Genomic DNA, 13,535 nt, shown 5'->3' with positions numbered 1-13,535 from the left:
GGTTGTTAACCAATGTCATAAAACAGCATGTGTACTTCTGTTTCATGAGAAACTATTTGTCCTGTAAACCTTCACCTGAAGTACAATAAAAAAAAAAAAAGACAGCTAAAAAAAAAATAAAAAATAAAAAATTCACAAAATATAAAAGTAACCATCTTAAAATGTAAAATTTAGTAGCATTTAATACAAACACAATGTCGTGCAACCATCATCTCTATCTAGTTCTAAAACATTTCCATCACCCCCGAAAAGAACCTGTACCCATTAGCACTCACTCCCCGCTTCCCCCTTCCCCAGCCCTCGGCAACCACTAATCTCTTTTCTGTCTCTATGGATTTGCCTATTCTGGATATTTCATATAAATGGAATCACACAATATGTGGCTTTTTGTGATTGGCTTTTTAAATTTAACATAATGCTTTGGGATTCATCCATGTTGTAGCACGTCTATCAATACTTCGTTCCTTTTTATGGTGCAATAATATCCATTGTACATACATACCACATTGTGTTTATCCAATCATTCGCTGATGGACACTGGAGTGTTTCCACTTTTTGGCTATTGTGAACAGTGCTGCGCTGAACATTTGTGCACAAGTATTGGTTTAAATACCTCTTTTGAGAAAATGTCTTTTTAAAAGCAAATGCCCTTTGCCTGGTTTCCTCCCTCTTCCTCTGTCCTGCTGCCTGGAGTGCGGGTGTGATGGGCACGAAGCTCTCACAGCTGTTTCAGGCACGCAGGGCCCTATGCTAGGATGGCAGAGTGGGGAGGTGCAGGGTGCTGGGGCCCTGAGGATTGTACAGCTGCCTTCTTGCCCAGAACGGCCAACCTCCAGACCTCTTGTGCAAGGAAAAAATAACCTTCTGCCTTGTTCATTTCTCTAAGCCATTGTTACTTGGGGTTTCTCTACCATCCAGAGCCCAACCTAATCCTGTACACCTGATAATGTTACTCTTCCTCCCACTTAGTCTGTGTCCATCTTTGGCAAGGGTGACATGAGAAGCACAGAACGGCCTCTGGCCCTGAGAAAGGGGAGTTACCAGCTAACCTTATCAGCCTGGCTCAGCAATCAAGACATCTGCAGCAGACAGATGAGTGTCTTGATTGTTGGGCGTGAGACTGGGGTTTTCACCTCCTATTCCTGGGAAGACCACATCATAGGGGAACTGGTTGGTGGCACAATACTGACCCTTACTATGTACAATGTACTCTGACATTTTTTCTTCTACTTCATTTCTTTTATACTACTGGTCACAACCCACTAAACTGATTTCACAAGCTGCTAGTGGGTGACAAGTGGCAGTGTGAAAAACAGTGACATAATCCAATATTCCCGTATGACAGGTAAGAAAACTGAGGCTGAGGAAGGGTTAGTGATCTGCCTGAGGTCACAGAGCAGTTTAGAAGCAGTGCGCGGCCCAGAAGCCAGGTCTCAGTCCTATTAAACGAGGGGTTGTGAGTCATTCCCAAAGCCCCTCTCCTTCCAATGTGGGCACTGGGAACATCCCCAGCTCCTGGATGGCCCTACCACTGGCTCCAAGAACACAGGCATTGTCCTGCTGAGCTCCCACCTCTCTCTCTTTAGCCTACCTGTGTCATTTCCCTTTAGCTTTTTGTTCCCATGTTTGGATAGCATTTTGAATCCCTGTGAAGCACAGGTGGCATGATTTTCTAGCGCCCAAGCAGCAGGGTATCCTGGGGTTCAGTTGGCAGGCTGAGCAAGGGGCTGAGAAGCTGGGATGAAGTGGAATGAGCCCTGAACTGGTGGCCTGGAGTCGAGTAGAGACGCCCTGGGCAAGCATCTCAATTTTTCTGAATCACACTTTCCTTATCTGTAGAAAGGGGATAGTGAGATCTCCCAATACTTCCTTGCAAAGTTATTGTTGGGACCCAAGAGGTACCCATAGTGAGCACCTGGGGCCCCCACAAAGGTGGTTGTTGTTAGGTGCCATCAAGTTGGCTCTGACTCATAGCAGCCTGGTGTATAATATAACAAAACATTGACTGGTCCTGCAATGGGGAGGGAAACAAATGTCTTGGGAATCCCACATATAATGGTAAAAGCAAAACAAGAGTAGAGAAGGGCTAGAGCTTTTTTGTGTGCTGGCACTTACGTTCCAGGCAATGTGCTAAGCATTATGCATTATGTCCTTTACTAGTCACAAAACCCCAATAAGGAAAATATTGTTGGTTCCACTTTACAGACAAAGGCTTTCGAAGCCAGGTGAAGTCACTTGTCCACTATTACACATTCAAGAAGAGCCTCACCCAAGCCCTGACCACATATGACTCCAATCTGCCACCCTGCAGCCACCCAAAGCAGCTGTGATGGCAATGGCTTGGGCATAGTTCCTGGGGACTGCCAGAGAGAAAGTGCCAGCCACAGCCTATTCCCTGCCTAGACATTATAAGGCCAGGATGAAAGAAGAGGAAGGAAGAAGGACTCCTCAGCACACCTCAGTTCCAAAGAGAGAGCTTAGGATCTCTTAGACCTGTGGTTCTCAACCCCAGCTGCACATAAGAGTCATGTGGAGAGCGTTAGACTGGCCTAGGCCCCATCCCAAACCAATGAAAAAGGAATCTCTGGTTACGGACAGCTCTGGCATTTTTAAAAAGTTCTCCTGATGATTCTGATGTGTAGCCAGAACTGAGAATCACTACCTTAGGTCTATACGTCACTTTACACTTATCAAAGCCTTTTCACATTAATCGTCTTACCCAACGGAGGCCAAGGAGGAAGCTGAGGCTCAGAGACAAATGCAGACTGCTCTGAACCCTTATCTCAGCCCCTCCCAGAAGCTGCTGGGGCCACCTGCCTTCCACTTCTAAGTTACGAAAAAGAAATTCCTAACTAGGGTGCACCCTCAGGAGGAATATGATCCTCCCCGCCCCCCACCGTGAGGCAGAACCCAGCAGGGTGGAGGCAGAACCAGGAAGTTACTGCAGGTGAACAGAAAGAGCCCATGGATAGATAGATAGGGGCCTGGAAATGTACAAGTGGGGCTCCAGGGTGAGGGGGGCTCGTCCTGGGAGGCTCTTAGTAATGGCAGAGGTTCCCCTGAGAATGATTCTTGATTAGAAAATGGACTTAATCTGATTGAGTTCTTCTAAAGACCCCAAAGACAAGGAGAAAACAGGCTCATGACCGAAGTTCCCAAATAATAATAAGCTAGGTTTACTGTAGGAGTCCCTGGGTGGTGCAAACGGTAAGCGCTCGGCTACTAACCAAACCTACCCAGAAGCACCTCAGAAGAAAGGCCTGGAGATCTGCTGCTGAAAGGTCGCAGCCATGAAAACTCTATGGAGGGCAGTTCTACTCTGCAACACATGGGATTGCCATCAGTTGGAGTCGACAGCAACTGTTCGGTTGCCTTATGTTTACTTAGCAGCTATGAGGTGGATGGAGTCCCTGGGTAGTGCAAATGGTTAAAGTGCTTGGCTGCTAACTGAAGGTTGGAGTCCACTCAAAGCTGCCTCAGAAAAAACGCCTGAGGATCTGCTTCTGAAAAATAAGCCACTGAAAACCCTGTGGTGCACAATTCTACTCTGACACACATCGGGCCACCATGAGTCATAGACTCACCGGCGACTGGTTTGGTTTATGAGGTGAATACCACTAGTAACTCCATGTTGGAGATGAGGAAACAGACGGACGCAGGTTAAGTCACCTGCCTGAGATCACTCAGGCAGTAAGAGACAGAGCTGAGATGCAATCCAGAGAATTTGGCTCTGGACCTGCACTCTCATCCTCTGCTATCCTACCTCTGCATATAATCCGACAGTAACAAAAACTGTGCGAGGTGGGATGAAACTGCTGTCCCATTTGTCCTGATGAACAGAGAACAGCTTCTGCCCCAGGTGAGAGAATGTGGGAGGGGCTGCAGAAGAGAAGAGAGTGACTCTTCATTTCAACCACTGAACAGGAGCCACAAGCCTCTGACTCCAGAGAGGTGATCTGCTTTTCAGAGAGAGTGTTTATGGTGCTCCGGTCCAAGTGGTTGAAACAATAAACTATCACCCAGCCCACAGAGAGCCCAGGAAGCTCCTAGAAGATTTAAAGAAAGGAAGACGCAGGAGCCCAGAGGAATTCCTGACTGCTTTTACACAGAAGAGACACTAGTGCTCCAGCTCCAGGGAAAAAAATGTTTTGTGACAAACCCATAGGCAGGGGTGGATTATCCAATAGGCGAGGTAAGCACAGTGCTTACCTTGCTTACCAGATCATCAGCAGTGAACAATTTCACATTTTTTCACTACATCAAAGATTGTGTTTCTAGGTGTGGCTGGCATCTGTCTCTCTCCCAATCCCACAGTACCTTTGTACAGAATCAAAGCCTCTTCTCAAATTTACAATCCCTGACAGGGCGGATGACCCAGTAAACAAGGTAAGCCTGGGGCTTATTTGTGCTTATTTACTAATCTGTAGTAAACAATTTCACTGCAGATGATCTGGTAAGCAAGGTAAGCACTGTGCTTTCCTTGCCTATTGATTAATCTGCCCCTGCCCACAGGCCCAGAATGTCACGGGTCCTCTGGAGATTGGGGAAATGAGGCCCACAGAAGGTAAGGTCCTGAAGCTTAGGCCGGTGCTGTGCCAGCAAAGAATTTGGCAAGAAAGCTCACTGCCCAAGCTGGACAGAGCTGCTAGTCCCCGAAACAGAGGCTCTGGCCTCCCCCAAGCGGGGTCTCTGCCTAAGGACTCAGTCCCTAATCCAGGAATTCCAAGTGGCTTTCCGAGTGAGGACAATGCTTTCCCTCCACCCAGGGCTCAACATCTGTGTTCACAATCTACATTGAAGTACACTGAGCAGAGCTCTGGGACTCCAGCCTCAGTGGGAAGCAGGCAGAAGATGCCTTGCCACCTGGAGAAGACCTCTGCCAGGACTCCGTCCACCACCATCGTTCCATCCACGGCCAGGCTGCCCTCTCCACCAAGGGGCAGAATAACAGAACCCCAGCTAGCTCCAACAAGAACGGAGGACAGAGTCTTCTCCAATCAGCTGTAAACTTACACTCTGCTCAAGCAGCACAGTGCTTCTGACAGTTTTCCTGGGTCACACCTGCCTACTCACTCATGTTTATTTTCCTGTTCCCTCTGCCCAGAACACTCCTTACTCTCCTCAAAACTCCTCCTGACCAAATCCAGCCCATCTTTCATGACCAAATGTTATCTACTTCTCAGGGTCTTCCCTGTCCAACCCCCAGCCAGCCAAGATTGATTGCCTCCACCTTCTGGTTCCCATAGCACTCGTTTTGTGTTGGTCATACAGCCTAATCACAGTCCACCTGGCCTACTGCTCACCTGTGAACTGGCTTGTCAAGCACAATCAGACGGCCAGCTCACTGGGGGCAGAGCCTGTATCTCACTGATCTCGATGTTTCTTGCTGTACCTAGCATGGCCCCCTCCACTTAGGGGTCCAGTAGGTAAATTCACTCCATCAAGAAACATTAACTGAGAGGCAGGGCCAACATGGCAGAGCAGTCAGACGCTTCTGGTGTTCCTTCTTACAACAAAGACCCAAAAAAACAAGTGAATCGATTATATATGATAATCTAGGAGCCCTGAACATCAAAGGTGAAGTTGAGGAACCGGACTGAATGGCAGGGGGAGGGGGAGACGGTTCGGAAGCAGCGAGAAGTTGCCAGACCTGACCTGGCGAGAGCCTGAGCCCTTCAACCCTGGATCAGCTCAGGGGTGAGCAGTGAGGCAGGCAAGCAGCAGTGCTCGGGAGGCGTTTTCCACACCAGGAGAGACCCAGGGGCAGAGAGTCTACTAGGCCATCTAGAATCAGTGAGAAGCAGCTCTTGATCGGCAAAAGATAAGCACCTGGGTCCAGCCTACCGCGTGGATCAAAAACACCCCCCTTAGGGAAAAACCTCTCTCCCATTTACCTCCCCGCTCCCTGCTCTGCACTGGGTTCCGGACCAGCTTCAGCAATTGCCGAGTCCCCTGGGCCAGAAGTAGGACCCGTCACGTACCCTGAGCCATTCTCCCAGCCTTGGAGAGTGAACAAATTAACAAACGGGAAAAAATAATCTGCCAGCTCCCCTCAGCCAGGAACTCAGGGTAGGCATAACTCCTTTGCCTAGGCACAGGCATAAGGGATCCATGGACTTTGAGTGCCTTTCCCCCTGCATAGACTTGTGTGGGCCCATTTCAACAATGTAGGCCCTCATTACTGCCGGGCATATACCGCAGGGTATATACCTGAAGTCTAACTTCAACTATTTCAGCTGTGAAGCGGCAGGTTTGTGACATTTGACACTGCTCTGCCCATTAAGCAGGGTCTTCACCTACCCACATCAGGGGCCTGAGGACTGGTGGCTCCACCCATGCCACCTAGCCACCTGCTAGAGGGGCCCAAGAATAAGAGGTGCCCCCCAGTCCTTATAGCCAACAGCACTGGGTGCTCATAGTCTGGCTGCCAAACCCACCCATCTATTTGCTCTAGGAAACGGGGACACGCTTTCCTTCTGGACACTGGGGGGTGGCCGTTGGCCCCCTGTATTTCTCAGCCTATGTCCCCCTGCTGCAGCCAGAGCCCTGTGCCTACACCAATCACCCATGCCTGTCTAGAACTGCAGGTGAGAGCCCTTACCATACACTTGGTGGCCGACTACCTGGACACCTGATCTGAATCCCTACAGGAGGAATGGGCAGACTCCTGGGCTTACATACTTAGTGACAGGTCTGGCCACCTGGGGGCAGGACATTGGAGCTTCAAGGGTGCTGGTGACTGGGCTAGCTCACACGAGCAGCCTATTTGGGCATATCAAAACAAAACAAAACAAGAAGCTAGGACACAGTAAGCAAACGTAAAAGAAATAAATATAATAACTTATTGATGGCTCAGAGACTACAGTCAACATCAAATCACATAAAGAGGCAGTCCATGATGGCTTCAGCAAGCTCCCAAAACAAAGAATCTAGAAATTTTCCAGAGGAAGAAAATTTCTTGGAATTACTGAAGGCAGAATACAAAAGATTAATATACAGAACTCTTCAAGAGATTAGGAAGGAAATTAATCAAAAAGCAGAACACACAATAGAGGAAATTAAAAAGATTAGAGAAGAGCATAATGACAAATTTCATAGGCTGCAAGAATCCATAGAGAGACAGCAATAGAAATCCAGAAGATTAACAATAAAAGAAACATTAACTGAGAGCACTGGCTGACTGCGTGACGGGAGCTGAGCTAGAAGCTGCATGTGTGACAAACGTAAGGGAATGAATGTGTTCACCTGTCTCTCCCTGCCTTTTTAAAAATTCTCTCTCAACCAACCATTGTCCACAATCTGTTGTGATCTTAGAATATCTCTGGTTTCGATGTTGAGATCTAAGAGATCAGGGTATCCCTGAATCACAGGCCCCCTGCCCAGCTGTGGACCCCCCCCCCAATGTGAGCAGATCTCACAGTGGGCAGGCTACACATGTGCATCCTGTAGAGCGAGGTGGGTGCACACTCCGCCTCCCCCTCACTCTTGGGGTGAGCACATTCTGGGGTCACCTGGTCCCTGCACGTGGAAGGAGTCTGCAAGTTCATTTATTTTAAGCCCTTAACCTTGCAAATGGGAACCTGAAGCTCTGGTAGTGGCAGAGGCTTGTCTTGGAACACTTAAGCAGTTGGTAACAGAGTTCAAGTGAGAAACCTGGTTCAGTATTGCTCTTCTTTGTCCCAGATGTCACATGCACTCATGTATGAGCTCAGCTCTGCTGGGACCTAGTCTGGAACCTGTTACCAACTTCCTGGGTGACCTTGGTAAACCTCTACCCCTTCCTGGGCCTCAGCCTCTCCCTGGGGGAGTGGGGACAGGGAGAAGGCCTAGATGACAGCTAGCATCCCTTCTTGCTAAAGTCTACAGGATCCAGATCTCTTCTTAGCAACCCAGCAATGATGTATTTTTTCAGGAGGAAATGCGGGGCAGGGGAGGGGACTTTTGTAGCATCCTGTTCCAACCCCTCCGTGATTTCCAAAGTAGCCAGCACTCGCCTTTTGCATCTTGCCAGTGATTTCTTTGCAAGCCTTCCCGCAGTCCAGACTGCCATTCACAGTATTTTACAGGTTTGACTCATGCCTTGTTTGGGTTTGGCGTCGCTGTCAACCCACTAAGGCTGCACACCCACGACAGGCAATAATTAGCATGCTGCTTAGCAGGGGTGCTGTCTAACAAGAGTCAAATCCTCGACAGTAACCACAGAGCTAAACAACCTGCATTTCTTGTTGTTCTTTTCATCCCTCTGCCTCGGCATTGCTTGGAGGGACCGTGACAGTCTTGAGGCACACCTGCTCCTGCTGCTAGTGGGAGATTTCAGCTCATAAAGTTACTTTCAAATGAGCCTGCTGGTGCTTCCAGAGGTGTAGTCTACTTAGGAACATTCCTGCGGTGCTGATGGTTTATTTCAAAGCTACTTACATGCTGTCACTCTCTCCCTCACTCACTCTCTTATAGCCCTGAGATGTGCTTTTCTTTGTCTATGTTTACTGACAGCTGGGCAAAACGACATTGACAAACATGGGAAGCTGGTACCAGCTGGCATGACTTTATGGATAACCACCAGTGTGTTAAAAAAACATCAATAGGGCCAAGCTTGTCTTTCTGTCTAAGGGGACGTGACCTTCTACTGCGTTTAACATCCTGCCCATTACTCAAGACTACATTCCAAACATGTTCCACCTCACGAAGAACAGATCCTTTTCCACCCTTGGGAATGTGCTAGAGAAACTGGGCAGCCACGGAGAAAGAGCCAGCTCTGAATAGAACCCTGAAACCCTAAATCCAGCTCCAGTGCGCCCAGAGAAGCTGTCCTGGCAACACTCTTCCTCCCAGGCTGGCCCAGGGGAATTAAGGCTCCCAGCAAGGGTCCAGCGAGAAGATGCCTTGCACTCACCAGCCATGTTGTGCCTTCCTCTGTCTCTTCTCGGGGTTCTTCTGTGGGCGGCACAGTGTGTGGGGAGATAGGCTGCCAGGGATTGCCTTACCATTTATAGAAGCCTCTCCTACACACCCCAATTAGAATTTTAATGAGGTGGGTGAGGCACCTAGTCATTCCTGTAATGCCTGTAAGTAAACGTTTCACTTACAACATACTTGTCACCCAATGGAAGATCATCATGCTTATGCAAGACCAGCTTGGGGAGAAGGGGGATGTAAGAAAGACACTCACATAGCTCACTTTCATGATTTTCGTAAAGACTAAATGCTTCCTGGATCATCAGGTTTCGGATATGATGTCATGCTTTTCTCTAAGTGTCTTGTCGGGAGCTCATGTGGGTCTGTGGGTCCAAGAAACGTCTCAGCAGAACCCAGAGGCAGAAAACCATGAAGTCCTTTCTCATTGTACACATAGATTAGCATTTTTCACTTGCATGAGGGATATGAGATGCTCATCACAGTTCAGCTGGAAGAGGATTCGATTTGGAGTTCAAAGCTCTCGGTGTCCATGCTAGCTGGGCCCTGGGCCATCACTAAGCCTTGAAGCCTTGGAGGCCTCATGTGTGACTGGGGATAACCATGTCCACCCTTCTCAACTCACAAATGTAATGATGGAAGTGGAAAGTGCATGTATACGCACTGTAATGGATTAAATCCAGATATCATCTGGAATCACATGTCAGTTTGATTCCAGTTGGGGGGAAAACTGTTCTTTTTAAAGAGGTAGCTGGAATAGCCACTGACTGAACTGTGGTTGTGACACGCTTTTCATCCTGGTTCTGCCTCTCTTCTCTGAGACTGGAGGGTAAGTCATTGACCCTCTCTGGGCCTAGCTTCTACACTGGTTAAAAAAAAAAGGAGGGGGGCTCTGATAGCTTACATTTTTTTTTTGTTGTTGTTGTTCTGTAAGGGGTTAGTTTTCAAAGGATCCTATTGTAAATATTTACAAGTATCAAGGTTTTCTGTGATAGGCAAGAGAGTTTAAAAAAAAAAAGACTGCTTCAAGGATTATGACCGCCCAGACACTTCTCAAGGCTTCCCCCAGAATCAGAGTGGGCAATGAAGACTCAGCACTACAGTGACAGGTTGGGTCTTTACAGAGAAGGTGGGAATACTGGATTCCGAGAAAGGTGAGACTGAATAGACAGGTGGGTCGGAAAAGAGGAATCAATGTCTTTTCTCTGCCCTCTGGACCCCACAGCATTTTGTACATTTGAGGACGTCTCTATGAATCACATTGCACTGGAACTGCCTGTTTTCATCTGTCCCTGTCCCTACACTGAGCTCTGTGATGGTACGGGCTATATATTGTTCATATCTTCATCCCAGAACCCAACACAGGACTTGGCATGTGGCAGGAAGACATATATTTCAGAATAAATGAATTAATCAATCAATCATGGTAAAGATGGAAATAATAACTGCCATTAAATTCACTGTTCACTGTGGGCAGGCACTCGCTAAACGCTTTACATATATTACCTTTTTCACCTTCTTCTCAACCCTATGACGTAGCTACTATTATTATGCCTATCTTACACAGGGGAGAAGCAGGTTAACCACTCAAGTCTAGGCAACCAGAAAAAGATAGACTTAAGATTCACATCCACATGTAGCAGACTCCAAAGCCTGTTTGCTTAGCTTCTAAGGTCAGCTGCTTCCAAGCATGGTGTGAACTCAGCCTGTCCCAGGTCTCTGGTGTGACTACTGTCTGCCAACAAGTCTAGTAGCTCCAAGACAGAGCTGTACCCTCGCCAGGAAGAATGTGACCCAGTGTTGGCTCTGGCAGGTGACTGAAATGATAGCAGAGAGCAGAGAGATGTATGGCAAAGGGTGCTGGACCCCAATTAGGAGGGTCGCGCGTGGGTTCTGGCCTTGTCATGACACTAGCTATGACTCTGGGCAAGGCCCCCCTTATGGTACCAAGTCAGCCATGCCAGAAACCCCAGAGAAATGCTGTGTGAATAGAACAGGATGAAGGGATGTGAAACTGCTCTGTATCCTTCTAAGTGTGGTATAAATAAAACGAGGGGTTTTGTTTATTGTTACTATTATTGGCCTGGAAGCCAAGAACAACTGGACCCTGGGTATTCCTTTCAGTGATCTGGACAAAGCCATCTGCACAAGTGCCAGGGAGGTGGGGCTGTCCTTAGAAAGGGACCCAGGGATTACCTAGTCTTGGGCCCAAATTCTGGCTTTGCCAAGTCACCTCACCTCTCAGAGCTTCCATTTCTTCATCTGTAAAATTAAGGTATGAGGCGTTGGTGGTTCAATGGTAGAATTCTCATCTCCCATGTGGGAGACCAGGGTTCAGCTCCTCACCAATGCCCCTCAAGTGCAGCCAGCCACCAACCGTCTATCAGTGGAGGCTTGTGTGCTGCTATAATGTTGAATAAGTTTTACTGGCGCTTCCAGACTGATACAGACTAGGAAGAAAGGCCTGGCAATCTTCCAAAATCAGCGAGTGAAAACCCTACAGATCACAATGGTCTGATCGGCAACCGATCATAGGGATGGTACAGGATTGCGTAGTGTTTCATTCCACTGTGCGTGAGGTTGCCATGAGTCTGGGCTGACTCAATAGCAGCTAACAACAAAAACGCAACTGAGGTAGAATGGTTGTGAAAATTAAAGGAGACAAAACATATAAAGTGCTTAGCACAGCACCTGGCACTGCTGAGGCTAAGAAGTTAGTATTGACAGTATTAGTGTTATTATTATCCTTAAAGTACCACTCAGGCCCAAGGGTAGATTTTGAAATGGAAGCCACAGTGTGTCCAGTGATTCCTGATTACTGGGGTCCTCCATGGAAGGGCCTGTGGCTGGTCAGTCTTGACCCCAGGGTGCTGTGGCAGAAAGATGCCCCAAGCTGGATTCAGAAGACCTGGGTTCAAATCTGCACCCTGGGGCGTGCCCACTGTGTGACCGTCTGGAATCTTTTCATGTCTTTCAGCCTCAGTTTCCTCATCAGCCCGACCACACACATGGTAAGGCTGTAGTGAGGCAGGCTCAGACCACGATGAGAGTGTGGATATCAAGCCCCTCTGTAGGCGGGGAAGTGTGTATGCAGACACAAGGGCCGACTGCCGCCCTCCCCTTCACCCTGCTCCAGCCTGCTAACTGGCAGGCCCTGCCTCCCTCAGCCCACGGGAGTCCTGCCCTGAGTCAACTTAATGTTAGCTGCTGGTCCATTGCGCCACCAGCAAAGCCACAGCCCCAGCCTGCAGGCGGACTATAATAATTTGTATGCTATGTCACAACTTTGGCTAAATGATTTTCAGTTCACAGGTAGCGTTACCCAACCACATGCAGGATGAAATTCCTGCTTGGCCACACTCTGCACCTTGGGCTCCGGTTAAGATGGAGGATGCAAACGCGGGCTTTTAAAAAGAGAAGCGAATTGACTGCTTGCCTTTTTTCTCCCTCCAATTAAGGTATTTAGGGCCACTGAGGATTTCGTAACAGAGGCAGAGGCATAGAATCTTACACGTGAGAGGAACCTGAGGAGCCATCCAGCCCAGACGTTGCCCCAACGCAAGAGTACCCTTCCTGACACATTTCTTTTAGAACTCCAAAGATGGGGAACTTATACCTCCCAAAGCAGCTATACTTGCACTAGACAGCTCTGGCTGTAACACTAAGTTTTGGGGTGATTCTGTTCATACAAGCTCCATGCGGGCAGGGACTTGGCCCACAGCCATCACAGTGTGTCCTCAGTGCCTAGCACTATGCCCAGGGCATACGGTGGGTTCTGCGCAAACTTGGTTTAAAGTGCATTGTAAGCACGTTTTGAGCACTGAGAAATGCCCAGCCCCTAGAAGGTTACCCTGTACTGGAGAAGACGGGGAGAAATGGAACTCTTGTTTGTTTGTCTTATAGTAATATGTATGTAACAAAACAATCACCATTGAAACCTTCTTTACATGTACAATTTGGTGATATTAATTGGTTAAGCACTTGACTATTAGACGAAAGGTTGGCAGTCTGAAGCCTCCAGAGGCGCCTCAGAAGACAGGCCCGGTGATCTGCATCTGAAAGTCACAGCCTTGAAAACTCTATGGAGCAGTTCTCTTCTGCATACATGTGGTTACCATCTGTTGGAATCAACTCGACGGCAACTAACAACAACCACTGTATTCATCATGTTGTACAACCATCGCCATTATCCATTTCCAACTTTTTCCATTACCCTTAACAGAAGCGCAGTATCTCCTAAGCAGTGAATCCCCTTTTCCGCCTCCTAACCCTGGTGGTGTAGTGGTTAACAGTTTGGCTCCTAACTATAAGGTTGGCAGTTAGAATCCACCAGTTGCCCCTTGGAAACTCTATGGGGCAGTTTTCCTCTGTCCAGTAGGGTCGCTATGAGTCAGAATCGACTCGACAATGCAACGGGTTTGGTTTTTGAACCACTCATAACCTTAGGTCTGTGTACATTGGTCTGTTCTAGTTCTTTCCTTTAAGTGGAATTATACAATATTTGTCGTTTTGTAACTGACTTATTTCACTCTGCATGATGGAACTTAAAAAAAAAGACAGAAACAAATAAGAACTAAAAAGAATGCACACCATTTGTCTAAATAGCTCAGAATGAGTTAATT

The 13,535-nt window shown here is 47.9% G+C and overlaps 1 protein-coding gene across 1 annotated transcript in view; it reads right to left on the bottom strand.

The window, feature by feature from the left end:
- The window catches only part of TGM3 (transglutaminase 3), a 47,100-nt gene extending 38,200 nt beyond the window's left edge, over positions 1 to 8,900 (bottom strand). The window contains exon 1 of the mRNA XM_012557459.1: positions 8,894 to 8,900. Within this exon, the coding sequence (XP_012412913.1) occupies positions 8,894 to 8,900 (7 nt within the window). The remainder of the gene's footprint in view (positions 1 to 8,893) is intronic.
- Between the last annotated feature and the right edge of the window lie 4,635 nt (positions 8,901 to 13,535).

This window comes from Trichechus manatus, unplaced genomic scaffold (genome assembly GCF_000243295.1).
Source record: "Trichechus manatus latirostris isolate Lorelei unplaced genomic scaffold, TriManLat1.0 scaffold00104, whole genome shotgun sequence".
Lineage (NCBI taxonomy): Eukaryota > Metazoa > Chordata > Mammalia > Sirenia > Trichechidae > Trichechus > Trichechus manatus.
This window is presented reverse-complemented; position numbering and strand designations above follow the sequence as displayed.